The 20,620-nt window shown below is 29.7% G+C and overlaps 1 protein-coding gene across 1 annotated transcript in view; it reads left to right on the plus strand.

The window, feature by feature from the left end:
* Positions 1 to 665: 665 nt before the first annotated feature.
* Positions 666 to 20,620, plus strand: part of LOC140449357 (trypsin-1-like) — a 63,598-nt gene continuing 43,643 nt past the window's right edge. The window contains exon 1 of the mRNA XM_072542504.1: positions 666 to 802. Coding sequence (XP_072398605.1) covers positions 682 to 802 — 121 coding nt within the window. The 5' untranslated portion in view covers positions 666 to 681. The remainder of the gene's footprint in view (positions 803 to 20,620) is intronic.

The following is a 20,620-nucleotide window of genomic DNA, read 5'->3' on the forward strand; positions in this document are numbered from 1 at the left end:
GACCAAAAAAATCATTTCTAGTTAAAAAATCTATTTTATTATCAAGGTTATTTTCTGTTTAACAAATAAATACCTCCTTAATTTTAGAAGTTGTTTATTTATTATGTATAATAAACAAAACCGCCTATCTTACTTTTCTATAAATTTATAATACAAAATACCGCTTAAGAAACAAAACAAACTGCAATTATGTAATTTCTCTAAAATAATGATATAACCTTTTAAACCATCAAGAATCATTTAGGTCAAATGTTTTTCAAAAAGTTTTTTGAACGTGACTCTATTTTTTTGTCATTAGAACTTTTTTTCTTATTTTTTTTTTATTTTATTTACTTTTTTTTGTTTATTTATTTTATACTTATTTATTTTATTTTTAATCATTTCTCTTTTTTAACTTTTTATATTTATTATGTAAAAGTTTGTTATAATTTTTTCTATATAAACTACTTTATAAACAACAGGAACAATTGAATATAATATCTCAAACTATAGTAACACACAGGAATCTCAAAAAATATAAATCACATACACAACAAGCACAGACACACAAACCCTTTAATAAGGGATATTCTGTTCTCAAGACCTTGTTTTAAATTTCAATTGAAGTATTAATAGAGATAAAAATCCATATAAAAACGTGATTTATAAAAAGATAATGCATAGGATAAGTGTTTTTGTGTAATGTGTTATATTGTTATCAGTATAGTGGTTCACAAGGTAGGTATAGGTATGAACTTTTCAATGAGGTTTCATGTAGTAGCTGCTTGTATTTTACTGATTGTAAATCAGTGTGAGTCAGCAGGTGAGTGATGGAAGATATACTGTTTTGGATGAGTTTCTTTCTAAGGGCATTATTTTTCTTAACTTGTAGATTATAAATTATTGCATAAATTTAAGTATAACTACAATAATAAATGATCTAACAAATAGCTTTGCAATTATGGGTTGTCTAAAGTCACATCTTTATTACAGATTGCGTATTATTGCAAAATTAACCTTTCTGGAGAATAAACCTAAATAAATAAAATTTAATGTCAATTTCATTGCACTTATCTCCTAATATTTTTTTTTATATATAGCTTCAAACTCAGCATTAAATTTCTTAGCTTTATCTGCTTGTTCAGATACAGCATTTTTAACGTTTGTGTGATCGCATAATTTTTATAAATTCAATCAAGTCTAAATAATGGCACAAAAACTTTCGTTGGACGTAATGGTCCACTTTCTAATATGTTAAAAAGTATCATATTGTATTACAGCTTATATTTTATGGTATATTAGTTGTTAATATTCAAAACAAAAACCACAAAGATTATTAAAAAGAGATTTGACACATTAATGTTCTAGCATTGTTACATGCTCCAATGTTTCGTGACCTCTTTCAGATTTAATCAAATTTTATAGAATTTATTTGATTTGTTGTTGTAAATAATAGTAACAAACAATGGTAAAAAACAAACAAATCTTGCATCAATACGTTATACCAAGACAATGATCAATAGAGCAGCGATTCTACAATCCATACGTTTGTCTTAATACAATTGTCTGTATTGTGATTTCTCTATAATGAAATAATCAAGCAAATAAAATTTAAACCTTAATTGTGTTATTTATACAAAAGTTTAAAATGTACTGCTTTATCTATTTGACATTGAATATATCTAGAATGACTCATATAAATCAAGAAGTTATTAATCTCCTTTGCCTATTATCCAGTTAATTTGGATTATACGCAAAGTATTCGGGTAAAACTACAGGCATAAACCAGATTTTATTACCCTATAGATAAGGGTAATAGGCAGATTCGCTCTGACCATATATTTCTTCTTCTTCTTCTTCAGCATTAAGTAATCCAACTTTGGACATAGGCCTCCCCCAAATCAATCCAGTGTTTTCTATTTTGTGCCACTTGCTTCTAGTTGTGTCCTTTGATCTTCACAATGTTATCAGCTCATCTCATTTGTGGTCTTCTTCTGCTTCTCTTGTGGTCTTCTTCTCAGGCCTCGGTGTTTTCTATTATTTTTTCTACCTTATTTTGTTTGTAGATCCCTAAATCTTTCCGTGCTCCCTTCTTTATTTATTTATTCAATTCTTTGAAACCATCGGTGCTTCACTTTCCTTCGCTTAGAAATGTGCGTCTCTTTTTCATCAACCATTTTGTTTCATCACTTCTTTTGTCTTCTTTTTTTTTTGTTTGCTTTGCAACAGTCAGTCCTGCTTTCAAGAGCTTTCGTTGCATTTCTTTATTAGTTGTGTTCATGTTGGAATATTATTGTTGATAATGTTCTACAAATTGTTTTCTTAGGAATTCTCTGTACTCATCTCCCTTTTGTCGCATTTTAGTTTGATCTATCTGATTACAATAATTATTACGTGGCCTGTCTCTACTGGTTCTCGTCGGTTTAACAAGAATCCTTGCTCTTAAAAGACGATGATCGCTGCCAGTTGTGAAACGATTAAGAGCAGTTTATCTTCAAAAATGTCTTTGTTTCCACACAAGAAGTAATCGATCTCATTTTTCGTCTTTTTATCGGAAGATATCGACGTCCATTTTTGGTTTGCTGGTTGCTTGAAGTGTGTATTCATGGCATATAAATTTTGTTGTTCTAAGAAGTTATATAATTTTTCTCCTCTTTCATTTCGTGTGCCATAACCAGGCCTCATCTCTATTTTAGTTTCAGTATTTTCTTTTTTTTACGTAATTTTGCGTTGAAATCTCCCATAATGATGGTATACTTTGTATCATTTTCTTCCAATGCTGTTATTAAATCTTCGTAGAATATTTCAACTACCTCTTCCTGATGTGTTATTGTGGAAGCATACACTTGTATAACCTTGATCTTGGTTTTATTATCTAGGTCTATTATAATATAAGTTACTCCATCAGAAACGCTTTTATATGTAGAAATGTATGGTGTGAGATACTTTTTGACAAGAGATCCTACTCCACCATATGTTTCATCTATTTTCCCTTTATAGTATAGGCAATTTCCAGAGTTTAGATAATGCATTGTTCGCTTCTTCTTTTCACTTTTGACACTGCTACAATATCCCACTTTATCTTGGATAGTCTTCTTCTTCTTTGTCAACCATTTTCCATCCACTCCTGAATGTAGGTCTCTCCCAATTGCTTTCATCTTTCTCTATCTTGCGCCAATCTAATCCACTGTTTACCTGCCACTGTTCTTATGTCATCTACCCATCTTATTTAAGGTCTTCCCGTGCTTCTTGTTGTCGTCCTTGGTCTCCATTCTAGAATTCTCCGTGTCCACCTGTTGTCATTATATCGGGCTACGTGACCTGCCCAGCGCCATTTCATTTTTGCAATTTCTTCCACAATATCTCTAATCTTCGTTCTACGTCTTATCTCGGTGTTTATAATCTTGTCTCTTAGTGATATTCCAAGCATGATTCGTTCCATTGCTCTTTGCTTTGCGTTGTTTCTAATTTTTTAGCAGATTTTTTGGTAAGGGCTACTGTCTCCAAGCCGTAAGTACAAACTGGTAGTATTTATGTGTTATACACCTTTTTCTTTAAGTTTACAGGAATGGAGGTGTTTTTCAAGATATATGCTAATTTGCCGAAAGCGCCCCATGCCAGTTGTGTTCTTCTTTTAATTTCAGCATCTTGATTTGGTTTTCCTAGTTTGATAACATGACCTAGATATACATAATGTTCAACATTTTCTATGGTATGATTTTGTATTGTCTGGTCTCGGCTCAGTATTTTTGTTTTGCTGTAGTTCATTTTTAAGCCTACCGCTCCTGAAACTGCATTTAATTGTTGTAACATATCATTTAGTTCTTGGATATTATCGGCTATTAAAACTATGTCATCTGCGAATCGCAAGTGGTTTAAGTATGATCCGTCGACGTTGATACCCTTATTGTTCCATTCTAGTTTCTTAAAAATGTCTTCTAGAGCAAGGGTAAATAGTTTGGGAGAGATGGTGTCTCCTTGTCTTACTCCCCGTTGTAGTCTTATGGGATTAGTTTTTGTGCTTTCGTCCAGCTTTATCTGCATGGTGGCATTTTCATATATGTTTTTAGTTATGTTAGTGTATCTTGAATCTATACGTGCATTTTCTAGAGATTCAAGCACTGCCCATAATTTACTGGAATCGAATGCTTTATGGAAATCGACGAACGCCATATGAATTGGAACATTATACTCGGTGCATTTTTCTATCAGTGTTCTTACGGTGTGCAAGTGGTCTATGGTACTAAAATGTTTTCTGAATCCAGCCTGCTCGATAAGTTGATAGAAATCGAGCTTATGTGTTAGGCGGTTGGTTATGATTTTAGTTAGTAATTTATACAGATGTGAGAGCAAGGATATTGGTCGGTAATTCTCGATGGTAATTCTTGGATAGTACTTTTTTTAATTCGTAGACTTTTTCATCTTTAGCCATCGATTTGATGTTGTATGAGTCTAATAGTAACTGTTTTTATTTGTTCGTATCTATTTCAGCGCGTTTTGTTGAGCTTGTGTCTCCTTCAGAGAGGCTGACCGGTTTTTCGGTGTGGAAGTTCAACATGTTGTGTTTTGAGGGGTATATTGGTATTAAAACACTACGCTTGCCGGACAGTTTGGTGAGTGTTTGCAGTATCACAGCCGGTTAAATCAGTATTTGATTTTCGCCTGCGACTTTGTGGTACCGCACCTGTCAGGAATTGTATTCCTTAGCTACGGGCTACTAATGACACAGCTGCTGACCTGTGTCATGTTCTCAGTTGATCCGCGGGTACTTATTTGGCAAAGCCTTATTCATACCTGTCCTGCATATCTACACGAACGTTCCCTAGCAGCCATTGGGACGCGCAGTGTCGGGGTTGAAGACTTCCCCACCAAGTATGTCTTGCACAAACTACTAAAGTACCCCTACTCAGTTCAGCGTCCTTCCTCTACATAAGCTAATACCGGGATTTCTTAAAAAAGATAATTTAAAAATGGCTCTAGTAGGTACACGTTGTAAAATTTTTAATAAATATTTCTCAAACTTTGTAGTTACGTCAATACAAAACTACTTCTTATTTAAAATTTTATAGCGATATTATCACTAAAGTAGTATAAAGTTAGAGCTCATATTCCCTTATTCAATATCTAATTGAGTTTTTCCGTGTCAGAAATTGCAAGTGATATATTTCTAAGAAAAGATTAATAATTATTATTTTTCCTGACATTTTATAATAAGAGATAGGGGTGATGCGTATCTCAATGGCATTACTTTAGTTACAGTTTGAATGTCTTTAGTCCATCATGATATCACTGAAACAAAATTTAGATTTAGGAATGCCATGAGTACACGAGAGGCATTATTTTTTATTTAATGTCCTTATGCAAAAATGTTTAACAAGACATTTTAAACATAAGAGGGGTTCCAATAGAAAAAGTAAAAAAATACACATATCTTGGTAGAATTATTAATGAAAATAACGAGTGTACAGAAGAAATGAAAATGAGAATTGGACAAGCTAGAGCAAGATTTAATAAGATGAGAAAAATACTGTGCAGTAGAGACCTTAGTTTGCAACTCAAAATAAGAATATTACGTTCATATGTGTTTTCGGTGCTGCAGTGTGGGGTGAAGGCCTGGACCTTAAAAAAAGAGGTGAGCGATCGACTTGAAGCATTCGAGATGTGGACCCACTGAATGATATTAAAAATAAGTTGGCTAGACCGAATAACAAATGTTGAGGTCTTCAGAAAGATGACAAAGGAAATGGAAATCATGAATACGATTAAGATAAGAAATGTACAATATCTCGGCCACGTTATGAAAGGGGATAAATAATATGTGTTGCTACAAACCATATTGTAGGGAAAAATACAAGGAAAACGAAGTATTGAAAGAAGACGCATCTCCTGGCTCAACAATCTCAGAAAGTGGTATAATTGCAGTTCCGTCGACTTGTTGAGAGCTGCAATCTCAAAAGTGAAAATAGCTGTGATGATTACCAACATCCTTAGAGGAGACGGTACCTAAGGAAGAAAAAGTCCATCATGGAGAAATTTGAAAAGTGAAATGTTAAACGAAAAGGGCAAGTCTGTGCTACTTATTGACAATTAGTTAGTAAATTACTGGTTAATTTGCAAAACATTTAATAAAACCCTAAAAATATATAATAGTGTAGTTAAATGTAGCGATAGATGAACATTAGATTAGAAAAAAATTTATAATTGCAGAAAACAAGTTATTCCCAAAATTGCAAAGTGCGTACATGACTTATTGTACTCCGTGGAAGTAATAAGAATAACAATCAAAAGGAACATGTTTGATTACAAAATGATCTTAACATTTTGTGTTTTGTATTTATATGTTTTATAAATAACAAAGTATAGAAATATAAATATTTAAAAGTTACAATTGTGACTGTACGGCGGACAAATATAATAATTTTTTACCGATTATTTATAATTTTACCAAAAATAAGATCTTATCCTGATTTAATGAATTTCTGTAATTAACTAATTGACTTTCTCAACAAATTTGGTTTTCCCAGCGAGATAATTTGCTATATATTTAATTAAGCGGTTTTAGAAACTTGCGTCTGTCTGGAATAGGTACACACTTTTAACAAATTAATGGGTATGCATTATTTATATTCAAAAGAGTAAAAGCACATATAGTAAATTAATATATTTATTAGAAAGAGTTTGAACGAGTGAATAAAAATATATCCATTGTTGTCATAAGAGATTAGATAAATCAAATGAGATTATTAGATTCAATTTAAAAACGTTTGAGTAATAATTATGTTTTACACAAACTTCCAAAAAAAGTGAATATACAGTATGCTCCAAAATTATTTCAACAGTCCGTAATTAATAGAGATAGAGAATAGAATTAATAAATATTTTTAATTACAAACTGGAAAATGTCAAGTGGACCTATAATATTATAATTTATGGTACACTTGAATTGTATGACCTTATCACAATAAAAAAAATAAATCAAGGAGATGAAATTTAGAGGGTTTATTATGTTAGACAGTAGACCTGTAATGACAAACGTGAGGTCTCTTAGACGTTTTCCGTTTTCGAACTCTTTATATTTTTCCAAATCGCACACCATATCGGTTCGAACTCAAGTGGAGTTTCTTCTTGAATAATGACTCATAAAAAATATTTTTGACGTCTCCCAAACTGCACGGCTGTAATAACATGTTCAAATTAATCATATGATGTGATTTCCAAGTTTTACTTAATTTATTAACAACTAATAAATCTACCAATAAAAATATGGCTGGTTCGTCAAAGAAGGTAAAATTTGGTGACAGAAATTTCGGGGAGACTTTTCTAAAATAAAAAAGAACACCAACTTAGAAGAACCAATAGTCAGAACATAAAGAAGAATGGGAAAGTATTTTAGAGTGAAAATCGCTCTGAATGGTCTAAGAAAACTGCAAATCACCGAAACGACGCAAATATTGCCAGTGGAGAAGTTATTACATATGTTAACCAAAAACATGAATCGGAAGCATTATTAATCAATAGTAAATTAGAAGTAGTAGGAGTATCAGTGTCCTTTCCACAATAAAATATATATATATATATATATATATATATATATATATATATATATATATATATATATATATATATATATACACTCAGGTGCAAAAAAGTCGATCCATTCCTTATTTCTTATTTATTTGAAGTTGTATAATTTTAGAGACATTAAATTACGTATGTAAATTTAGGTGTATCCTCGTATACGAGAAATAAAATAATATTTTTAATATTGCTTTTTATATTTCTTAAAACAAATTGGTATTTCAGGTTTTTGTCAAAAAGGGTCTGAAGCAAGTAGATATTTTTTGAATGTTGTTTTTAATTCAACAACCATACTAGTGTAGTAATTTTATTTTCAAAACGTGTTATATTTTTATTTAATTATCCTTCCTAAATGTCTCTAACTCCGACAGATGCTGCAAGGGCGGTGACTTTAATTCAAGATGGTCGTAGCCAATATTATGCAGCTGAAATGTTGGGTGTTAGTCGATCTTAGGTTCAAAGAGCAGTTCGGCGTTTTAGCGACACCGGTAACTTCACAAGAAGACCAGGATCAGGTCATAGAAGGGTAACATCTGAAAAAAATGATCGATTTCTGGTCTCATCATGTTTGAGAAATCGGCATCTAACTTCAGTTGAACTGGCAAATCGTCTGAGCGAAGTGAGAAATGTGGATGTAAGCAGATGGACAGTTCGTCGACGACTTGTAGAAGGTAATTTATTATCCAGAAGGCCAGCCATATCTCCAATACATCACAGAGTTCCCATAGAATATCACAGAGCTCGCCTTGCTTTTGCAAGAGAACATGAAAACTGGAGTGATGCAGATTGGAGCAATGTATTGTTCTCAGATGAGTCCAGATTTTGTCTAAGGTCACCAGACGGCCGAGAAAGAGTTTGGAGAAGACACGGAGAGCGATATTTTCAATGTAATATTGCGGAAAGAATAAGTTATCGGGGAGGCTCCGTTATGGTTTGGGCTGGTATCAGTTCAGAAGCCCATACTGATTAAGTTATTGTAGATAGAGGTTCTATGACTGCTGCAAGATACATAACAAGTATTTTAGATTAGCATGTGATACCTTTTGCTCCTTTCATTGGACCTAATTTTATTTTTATGGACGACAACGTGCGTCCTCATCGTGCTAGAATCGTCAACTAATATATAGAGGAGGTGGGAATTGTCCATATGAACTGGTCAGCTTGCAGTCCCGATCTCAATTCCATAGAACATCAATAGGAAGGATGATGGGAAGACGTCTTCGAGCACGAGTATAAGGGCCCGAGGGGGAAACACTAGATATTGATTTATTATCAATGTTTTTCTTAATTTCAGAAAGTTTTGAATATTCTTGTATTTTTGAGTTTTGGCGTATGTCTTTATAAATAAATGTTTTTTTTTTGGATAATCTGTAAAAATTATTTTAATCTAACATATACTTTTACATATATACCTGATTTAAAACTAATATCTTTAAACGTTTTCTTTTTTCAGCAAATAATACCCATGGATCGATTTTTTTGCACCTGAGTGTATATATATTATATATATATATATATATATATATATATATATATATTATATATATATATATATAATATATATACACTATATATATATATATATTATATATATATATATATATATATATATATATATATATATATATATATATATATATATATATATATATATATTGATACGATTAGGGTTTATAGAAAATAATTTATAAGTTATATACTACATAATATTAGATATTTGGTTGTTTTAAATAAGTTATATACTAGAGAATTTAATAAAAATTATTTATGTGAGGGTATTTTTAAGAAATTATCATATAATAATTGTAAAAAGTTGTATTTTAATGTTGTAAATATATTTAAGTGAGCCATGTGCATAGGCAACCAAAAATACTCTCGAAGTGACAGATAGAAATTAAGAATTATAAGGAATATAAGGTGGGGTTATAATAATATATTGTTTGAATTGTGTATTTTATTAAATTAGAGTGTTAGTTACTAATTTGAATGTTTATTCTGATCCGAAAAGCCTAAATGTCAACAAAATTATCAATGGAACATTAACGAATTCTCCAGAGTGCAGAGTGTGACCATTGTTTACGGTCGAACATTCTGGAATAATGATTATGTCGGTGGATGGAACAGATATTTTTTTCGAAAACATCCATATCGAAGAAATAGAACGAGATCGAACATGGTTTCTTACCAGATGATTCTGGAAGATCCAAAAAGATATAAATACCCGTGATTTGGATTCAAGGGGGCAGTTTTTAGTCAGAAGTTAGGCCAGTTCATTATGAAAGTTAGTAGACACATTTAGTTAGTGAATAGTGAAGTAAATTGTTCAGAATTTTCAAGAGGTCAGTCAGAAAAGTTTAGTAAGAAATATGAAAGTTAGTTGGAGTCAGTGAATCAGGTACAAATAGTCAAATTGTTTAATATAGTGAGTTAAATGAAGATTAAAAATTATGCATATAATTTAATGCACATTTATAATTATACACAAATAATTATTGAAGATTAAAAAAAAGTATATTGGAAGAAATTAAATTATATTATGGTTGGAGATTAGTATAAATCAACTTATAATAATTGGATATTGGTATATTGAAAAGAAGAATAAATATAAATGCTGTTTGCTGGTTTGGTTGGTGGTGTATAAATGCTGGTGAAGAAAACTATATCTTAAATTGGTAGAAGCTGATAATTGAAAAAAGTAATTTAACAAAAAACAAGGATAACTGAAGTACGAAGACATTCAGTGGTGATTAGAATCTATATAGTGGAAAACAGTTCATTTAGGCATTCAGTGAAAGAAAGGTACAAAATTTTGTTAATATAATTTAGTTAGTGTCATAACAATTTCAATTTTGAAGATAGTTTGTTTAAATTTTACATTGTCTATAGAATTTAATTAGTTTTATAAGAATATCAATTTAAAGATAGTTTATTTTAAATTTACATTGGCTAGGTTAGATATATATGCGTGTTTCATAATAGTTATAATAAAGATAATTTAAAAAAGTACTTACAAACTAATTCTTTGAGAACCGCGATAAAAACCCTATATATTATTAAAAATACTCATTGCTCATCATTCAAACAAATAATACATCATAACAATTTGGCACCCAACGCGGTGGCTCTCTATTTAAAAGAATTAGTTTGGGAAGATAAGTGCTCTCATATAATTAAATTAATTATGTGTAGAAAGAAAAAATTATAGATTTTATTTTTAATTATATTTGAACAAGTAAAGTCTCAAAATGTCTCAAGGAAAGAAAGGTACAAGAAGCAAAAAGAATGAAGAAGATGTGGAAGTAGAAACACAACCTATACAAGAGGAGAGTTTAGTTCAAGTTCCACAAGATACTGCAGAAATGAATCCAGAAAGAGAGGAAAATGTCAATATGGCAGCTTTGATGTCATTAATGATGCAGATGAACAAGACAATGGAAGAGAATTCAAAAGAAATCAAAGAAGACATAAAAAAATTGGAAGAGAATTCAAAAGAAGTCAAAGAAGACATAAAAAAAATGGAACAGAAATTGGAAGAGAATTATAGAAAATTAGAAAAGAAAATAGAAGATAATAATAATAAAATTGTAAAACAAATGGATAAAAAACTTGAAGCTGCAGAGAAAAAAGTAGCAAATGAAATAAAAAGTATACGGAATGACTACAAGAAAAGGATAGACAATGAGAGGACAGAAGTAAAGAGGATTATTCAAGATAATTAGATAGATATAGAACAGAAAATAGAGTTACAGAAATGTAACTTAGAAGTAAAAATTAACGAAGACAGGAGAAACACAGAAGAAAAATTAGACGATATACAACAAAATATCCAAATAAATTGTAATCAAATAAGAAATGTGGAACAGAGAATAGATGATATTTCACAAATGAGAGACATAGGGAGACCTTACTTAAATTTAACAAATGAGACTGGGATTAAATTCTCTGGTAATATAAAAAATTTGCATCCTAGAGTATACATAAATAGTTTAAAACATAAATTAAGATTTGTGAATAATATTAATGATATTAAAGATTATATTAGAATGACATTAAATGACAATACAGCAACTTGGTTTGCTAGTATTGAGAATGATTTAGATAATTTTCAAACATTTGAAAATAAATTTTTAAATTATTATTGGGGTGAATTAGAGCAAGCCAAGTTTAGAGAAATTCTATATTTTGGAAAGTATAATCAAAATTTAAAATCAAATATGGTAGATTATGCATTGAAATTGATAACAGTTGCAAAATATTTAGAACCACCACTTAGAGAGGATGAAACAGTCTTAAATGTATCTAGACATTTTGATGCTGATGTTGTGCAAACCGTAACTGTACAAAATATTCAAACAATAGATAGTTTTATTAATTTTATTCAAAGAATACAAAGAGGCAATATGACAAGTAATAATAACAACAGAAAAAACAATAATAACTTTCAATATAATAAAAATGATAACCAACAATATAGACAATCATATAATAATTATAGATATGGTAATAATTTACAAAATTTTAATAATAATAACAGTAATTATAATAAACATTATTTTAATAACAGTACTAATAATAATAGACAAGATTTTAACAATAGAAGAAATACAGAGCGACCTAACTATAACAGACAGGTAAATTGTGTTCGAAGGAATAGGAGCTGCGAAGACAGGGAACGAAATCGTACAAGGCAAGAAAATGTGAGTAGAAGTCATAGTAGGGAAAGACATAGGACATCAGATCCAAGTGGTCAGATACAATCTGACAATTCTAATAATCAAAATTTTGTGCAGTAAACTTTCTGAATTACAAGTTAGGCCATTGCTATTATGAAAAACCTTCTGAATTTATTTCTTTAGATGAAGAGAAAATTATTGATTCTATTAATTTAATTTATATAAATGCTTTGGCCAAAAATAAAATGATTAAAATTATGATAGATACTGGTTCAGAAAGTACATTAGTCTCGGAGAATTTTATTTTTAATACATTAAAACTATCAGATATAATAAAGATTCCAAAAATTAAAATTATTGGTGCAAATAATAAGAAATTGGGTGAAATTGATAAACTAGCCAATTTTAAAATTAATATTCTTAATAAAGAAATTAATATGCAAGGATTTATTGTCAAGGATTTATGTGTTGATATATTAATGGGAAATGATGAATTGGAAAAGAAGAAAGTAAAGATAGATTTTGAAGAAAAAATGGTAACTTTGGAAGGGCAAATAATTAAATTTATGCAGAAAGATGAGGTAGAAGAAGGAATAAGAGTTGATAGGATATTATTAAAAGAAAATAATGATGTTTATGAAGAAGAAATGTATTTTGATGATAGGGAAATGTCCCAAAAGAATGTAAAGAATAATTATTGTAGTGAATATTTAAGGAATGGAAATTTTAAGCAGATGGATGCCTACGAGGCGGAGTGCGTAAAATTGGAAGCAAGGAATAATGAGTACATAATGAAGAATAATTTTATTTGTAAAGAAGAAGATATGATAAAAGTTTTAAATTGCCCTGAAGAATATAAATCAATCGTCATTTCCATATTGCAGCAACACAAGGGACTTGTCAATAAAGAAAATAGAATTGCATAAAATTATATCCATAGTATAAAAGTTAAAGAAGAAAAAGATTTTAAAACAAAATCATACCCAATACCATATAAATACAGAGAAGAAGTAAACAAAACAATTAATAATATGTTAGAAGATGGAATCATTGAGAAGGCAGATACACGTTTTATCAACCCTATAGTAGTAGTGCGTAAAAGATCAGGTGAAATCAGGTTATGTTTGGATGCAAGGAATATTAACGAGATCACTGAAAAGCAATTTGAAGCACCAATGAGTATAGATGGAATACTAGGAAGAATTACAGGAATGTCATTTTTCACTAAAATTGATTTACAGCATAGCTTTTGGTTAATACCTCTAGAAAGAAAAAGTAGACAGTATACAGGATTTCAGATAGATGGAGTAGTATATCAATTCAAAGTAGTACCATTTGGACTTCAATCATCTTGCAGTGCTCTATGTAGATGTCTTCATGATATTTTGGATCAATATGAACATTTTGTAATTCACTACATTGATGATATATTAATTTTTTCTAAAACGGCTGAAGATCATGAGAAACACCTAAAAATTATAATAAATAGATTAGACAAAGTTGGACTAAAAATAAATCAAGAAAAATGTACATTTTTTCAAAAAGAAGTCATATATCTAGGTTATAAACTTAACACTAAGGGAATCGAAATGGATCCAGAACGGACACAAGTCATTCAGGAATATAAAACACCACACAATTTAAGAACTTTAAGAGGATTTATTGGAATAATTAATTATTATAAAAGGATGATACCAGATCTAAGTATAAAAGAAATTCCATTACTTGAACTACTGAGAAAAGGTGTAAAATGGAGATGGGATCAGAGAAGAGAACTAGCATTCCAAGAGATTAAAAACATTTTTCTGTCAAATTTGAAAATATACTATCCTGAATACACACAGCCATTCATATTAAGAACAGATGCATCAATAGAGAGATTATCAGGGGTATTATTACAAATACATGATGGGGTCGAATACCCAATACAATTCATTTCAAGAATTACAAAGCCACATGAAAAGGGTTACTCAGTTTCAGAATTAGAACTAACAAGTATAATACACTGTGTCACAAAATTAAGATTTTATTTGTTGGGTAATGAATTTACAATAGAAACAGATCACCAAGCTTTAACGTCTATATTAAATAACAAATATGGAAACAGTAGAATACATCGGTGGAGTCTAATACTTAGTGAATACTGCTTTGAAATCAAATACATTTCTGGAAAATCCAATATAGTGGCAGATGCTTTATCAAGGTTAGAAAATATACCACAAAAAAGGCAGCGAACAATAAAAATTGGATTAAATCAATTAGTAGAAAGTACTGGATTATATTCTAAAGAAGAAATTATAAGAGATCAGATCACTTTGAGTGAAAAACAAAAAGTCCTTAGGAAAGATGGGGTATATTATAAAATAATAAATGGCATAGAAGTATATGTAATAACTAGAACTTTAGCAAAGAAAATATTGAAAACTTTACATAACAATTATATGCATATTGGTTCAAGAAAGCTATGGATGCTATTTAGGGACAATTATTTTGCAAAGAATGACATAAGTATAGCAAAAGAAATTACTACCCAATGCCCAATATATCAACTAAACAAAGAAAAGAATTTCAAAAACCAGAACACATATAAATCTAATGTTGTATATGAAAAACTAAATACAGTTTCCATGGATTTTATTTCAAATTTACTTCTCAGTCCAACAGGAAAAAAGCATATACTAGTGATAGTTGATTTATATACAAAATTTATTAAACTATATTCCTGCTCTAGAACAAATGTTAAAACATTAAAATTATATATTAATCAATTTTTCGAAGAAATAGGACCATTTAGAAATTGCATAATAGATAATGCTACATATTTTAACAACCAAAAATTTCGGACATTTTGTGAGAAAAAGGGAATCAACATTCATTTTACAAGTATCAGACATCCACAGGCAAATCCTGCAGAAAGATATATTAAAGAAGTTATAAAATATTTAAGGATACTGTGCCAAAATCAACACGAAACTTGGCAGCAACATATAACACAAGTAGAGTATTTTTTAAATAATACACATAATTTGAATACAGAGGAAGTACCAGAATATTTAATGTTTGGCCATATAGGAAACAGAAAGTGGATTAGTGAATATAATCAGGATATGTTAGAACAAGTAATGCAGAAAGTGAATAACCGAATTAGGAGGAAAGCTGAAAAATATATCAGAAGACAAAATCGAAATATAAAAAAACCAATCACATTTCAAAAAGGAGACCTAGTGTTAATTCGTTCACTTAGAAAAAGTAATGTTAAAGAAAACCGTTGTAAGAAATTACAACCAATGTTTGAAGGTCCATATACAATTGAAAATCAGAATGGACTAAATAGTTATGTGTTAATAGATGCAGAGAACAGACTAAGAGGCATATTTCATATCAACGACATTTTTCAATATCATGAAGAGATTGAATAATGATTTCTATACCTTTAACACAAATATAATAACACTAATAACTTACTGATATATCCATTTTATTCAATAGACTTGATTTGTTAAATGGTAGATGGTAGATTTCATTATTTTGAATCAATTTGACATCATACTTGTTGAATTTTGTATATATGGAAATTAATTTGTACCCTAAAAATCATAATTTGGGGTTAGACACAAAATTGATACTATAATTGCTATAAAAATGTCTTTCTAATATAATAAAGTGAAAAAAAACTTACCAATTTATATTGATGAAAGTTATTTTGAATGGAAATAATTCCTAGATTTTGTCTATAAACAAACAGAACACCATATCGATTATATTTTTAATTAAGGTTATATTTTATTCTCTGATATCGCATCCATTGCCCCATTTGACATGACAGTTTGACCATAGAATAGCCGAACTGTGCTCCGTTGTTCTCTGCTTTGACATAGACAGCGAACAGGGATGTATTTAACACATTTTAAATAATAAAAAAAAAAAATTGAATTATTAATTTATTAAATTTAATAAGGTATGAGAAAATTAATATTTAAAAAAATAATAAGTAAATTATTTATTTTAAATATTATTTTGGGGTATTGATACGATTAGGGTTTATAGAAAATAATTTATAAGTTATATACTACATAATATTAGATATTTGGTTGTTTTAAATAAGTTATATACTAGAGAATTTAATAAAAATTATTTATGTGAGGTTATTTTTAAGAAATTATCATATAATAATTGTAAAAAGTTGTATTTAAATGTTGTAAATATATTTAAGTGAGCCATGTGCATAGGCAACCAAAAATACTCTCGAAGTGACAGATAGAAATTAAGAATTATAAGGAATATAAAGTGGGGTTATAATAATATATTGTTTGAATTGTGTATTTTATTAAATTAGAGTGTAAGTTACTAATTTGAATGTTTATTCTGATCTGAAAAGCCTAAATGTCAACAAAATTATCAATGGAACATTAACGAATTCTCCAGAGTGCAGAGTGTGACCATTGTTTACGGTCAAACATTCTGGAATAATGATTATGTCGGTGGATGGAACAGATATTTTTTCGAGAACATCCATATCGAAGAAATAGAACGAGATCGAACATGGTTTCTTACCAGATGATTCTGGAAGATCCAAAAAGATATAAATACCCGTGATGTGGATTCAAGGGGGCAGTTTTTAGTCAGAAGTCAGGCCAGTTCATTATGAAAGTTAGTAGACACATTTAGTTAGTGAATAGTGAAGTAAATTGTTCAGAATTTTCAAGAAGTCAGTCAGAAAAGTTTAGTAAGAAATATGAAAGTTAGTTGGAGTCAGTGAATCAGGTACAAATAGTCAAATTGTTTAATATAGTGAGTTAAATGAAGATTAAAAATTATGCATATAATTTAATGCACATTTATAATTATACACAAATAATTATTGAAGATTAAAAAAAAGTATATTGGAAGAAATTAAATTATATTATGGTTGGAGATTAGTATAAATCAACTTATAATAATTGGATATTGGTATATTGAAAAGAAGAATAAATATAAATGCTGTTTGCTGGTTTGGTTGGTGGTGTATAAATGCTGGTGAAGAAAACTATATCTTAAATTGGTAGAAGCTGATAATTGGAAAAAGTAATTTCACAAAAAACAAGGATAACTGAAGTACGAAGACATTCAGTGGTGATTAGAATCTATATAGTGGAAAACAGTTCATTTAGGCATTCAGTGAAAGAAAGGTACAAAATTTTGTTAATATAATTTAGTTAGTGTCATAACAATTTCAATTTTGAAGATAGTTTGTTTAAATTTTACATTGTCTATAGAATTTAATTAGTTTTATAAGAATATCAATTTAAAGATAGTTTATTTTAAATTTACATTGGCTAGGTTAGATATATATGCGTGTTTCATAATAGTTATAATAAAGATAATTTAAAAAAGTACTTACAAACTAATTATTTGAGAACCGCGATAAAAACCCTATATATTATTAAAAATACTCATTGCTCATCATTCAAACAAATAATACATCATAACAATATATATATATATATATATATATATATATATATATATATATATATATATATATATATATATATATATATATATATATATATACATATATATATATTCCACCTGCCTTACTAATCACACAAACAGATATGTCAGATGTATTAAATCAAATTTCCACTCCCAGAATAATTGTTGGTGATTTTAGTAGTCACAATCCAATATGGGGGTCTCTCGAAATAAATTCCAAAGAAAAATTTTTAAAAAACATAATTACTTTTAAAAAACCTAAACTTGCTGAATGATGCACAGTCAACACGATATAATATTCATACAGGTACCTCATCAGCTATCGACTTGTCAATATATGATCCTAAAGTTTTCATGAGATGTAATCCCGTTTTTATATGCAAGTAATCATTATCCTATCAAAATATCTTTCAATAATAATTACGAAGACATTAATACAACTCCAATTCTAAAATGGAATCTAAAGAAAGCCGATTAATATTTGTTCAAAAAGTATATCCAACATAACTGCCTCTGCTTTTCTTAAGAGCGTCTGTATGTTCCGGTTCCGGTATAACCCGGTCCAATCGCTAATGTTTTTCAGCCAGGATATTTGTCTTTTACCAGGACCCCTTTTTCCTTCGATTTTAGCCTTTAGAATTAGCTGCAACAACTCATACTTATTATTTCTAAGTATGTGCCCCAAATATGCTGTCTTTCGCCTTTTAATGGTGGTCAAAAGTTCTCTGTCTCTTCCCATTCTATGTAACACCATTTCGTTTGTAATATGATCGGTCCATGACATCTTCAAAATTCTCCTAAAAAGCCACATCTCAAAAGCTTCCAGTTTTCTCATTAAGTCAACATTAACAGTCCAGGATTTGACACCATAAAGAAGAATAAAGTGGATATAACATTTTACCATTCGATATCGGATTTGCAGATTGAGTTTTTGGTTACTCCGAAATCGCCTTATCTTCAAAAAGGCTGCTCTTGATTGCTCTATTGTTGAGCGAATTTCTGATTTAGGATTTAGATCTTCCGTAATCCAGACTCCTAAGTATTTCATTTTGTCCACTTGCTCAATATTTTCATTTTTTATCTGGAGCCTTGTTATGACTTTGCCCCTCTTACTGATAACCATGGTTTTTGTTTTCTTTATGTTTATTGTTAAACCACACTGTTCCTCAGTATCACAACTTGTGTTTAGTAACGTCTGCAGGTCTGTCTCACTTTCCATTTCAAAATATCATAGAATATAAGAAATTAGATTCAAGCTACATACATAACTAAAAAAAAAACAGAAAACAATCTTGGCAAGAATTTATGTCTTCTATTAATACCAATATGCCTATAAGCACCGTATGGGAAAATGTTAGAAAAATATCTGGAAGCAAATGATTCCATTCCTATGCAAAAATAAACAGATAGTAACATCTAATAACGACCTATAAAATTTCTAAAAATCAATTAATAGATTTTAATTGCATTAAAGATAATTCTCTTAATATAACATTTACCATGGAAGAGCTTAATCAGTCTTTAAGTACCTGCAAAAAATTGGAGCCAGGACCAGACGGAATTCCTGTTAGTTTCTTACAAAATATACCAGATAATGAAAGAAAATATCTTCTTAACCTATACATCAGAATTTTTACAAATAATGAGTTTCCCACAAAATGGACGCAAGCAAGATTAATTCCATTACTTTCATTTCATTACTGATTTTGGAAAATAATAAATTAATAATCAATGAACAAAGCGGCTTTCATTTGCAAAATGTCCAATTGCAAAAATCATTTGCAATTGGACAGAAATGTCTTGCTGTCTTTTTCGATATATCAAAAGCGTTTGACATGACTTGGAGATACGACATTCTTAACACACTTAGTCATTGAGGTGTCAAAGGTAACATCCTATATTTTATTCATAATTTTCTTAACAAGAGACAATTTAAAGTTAAGATAAATGGTACAATATTCAGCACTACATATAAAAAAAATGGAACACCTCAAGGATCCGCTATTATTTCAACACTATTCTTAGTAGCGATAAACAAAATCTAAGAAAACTTTCCAAAACTTGTTAAGGCAAGATTATATACTGATGATTTGGTTGTGTATTCAAGAAAAAAAAATTCTTTCTAAAAAGAAAAACTTACAATGTGCAATAAATCACCTTGAAAACTGGTCAAAAGCTGTGGGAGTGCAATTTTCTACAACCAAAACCAAATGTATTTTATTTTCAAAAAAACGGCACTCTACAAATCCAGATCTTCAGTTATATGGAAACAACTTAACTTATGTGAAAAACTTAAAATTTTTAGGAATGATCTTTGATAAGAAACTATGTTGGAACTACCATATTATGCAAATTAAGCAATGTTGTCAATCTGGTCTTAATTTAATGCGAGCACTGTGCAATCGTAATTTGGGCTCAGATTTTAAAAGTTTAATTCATATTTACAACTTACTAGTATGATCAAAACTCGATTATGGATTAGCTGTATACTTATCTGCAAAGAAGAGTTTTCTTGCTCAACTAGAAGTCATACAAAATACAACACTAATAATAGCTCCAGGAGCATTTGTACTTCTCATTTTTCTTTAACTACACCACAGCCCAAACTGAACCTTGGCCTCCTTTATTTTTTGCCTCTACCCTTGCTTGTCTGTGGCTGATCTTCTCCATACACGGACTTATAAAAGGGCTTGTGTGTCGCTGTTTACTGTGTCTTCTTAGCGCTTTCTTGGCTTTTCAACTGCTCTCTTTCCCTGCATTCCAACATTCAGTGCTCTTTTTGGTAGTCTATTCTCTCCCATTTTTATCACATGTCCGGCCCATTGCAATCTTTGTATTCTAATAAAGCCTGACAGTGGTGATTCCTTATAAAGTTGATAAAGCTCGTTGTTGTATCGATTTCTGAAGATTCCGTT

Source organism: Diabrotica undecimpunctata, chromosome 1, assembly GCF_040954645.1.
Source record: "Diabrotica undecimpunctata isolate CICGRU chromosome 1, icDiaUnde3, whole genome shotgun sequence".
NCBI lineage: Eukaryota > Metazoa > Arthropoda > Insecta > Coleoptera > Chrysomelidae > Diabrotica > Diabrotica undecimpunctata.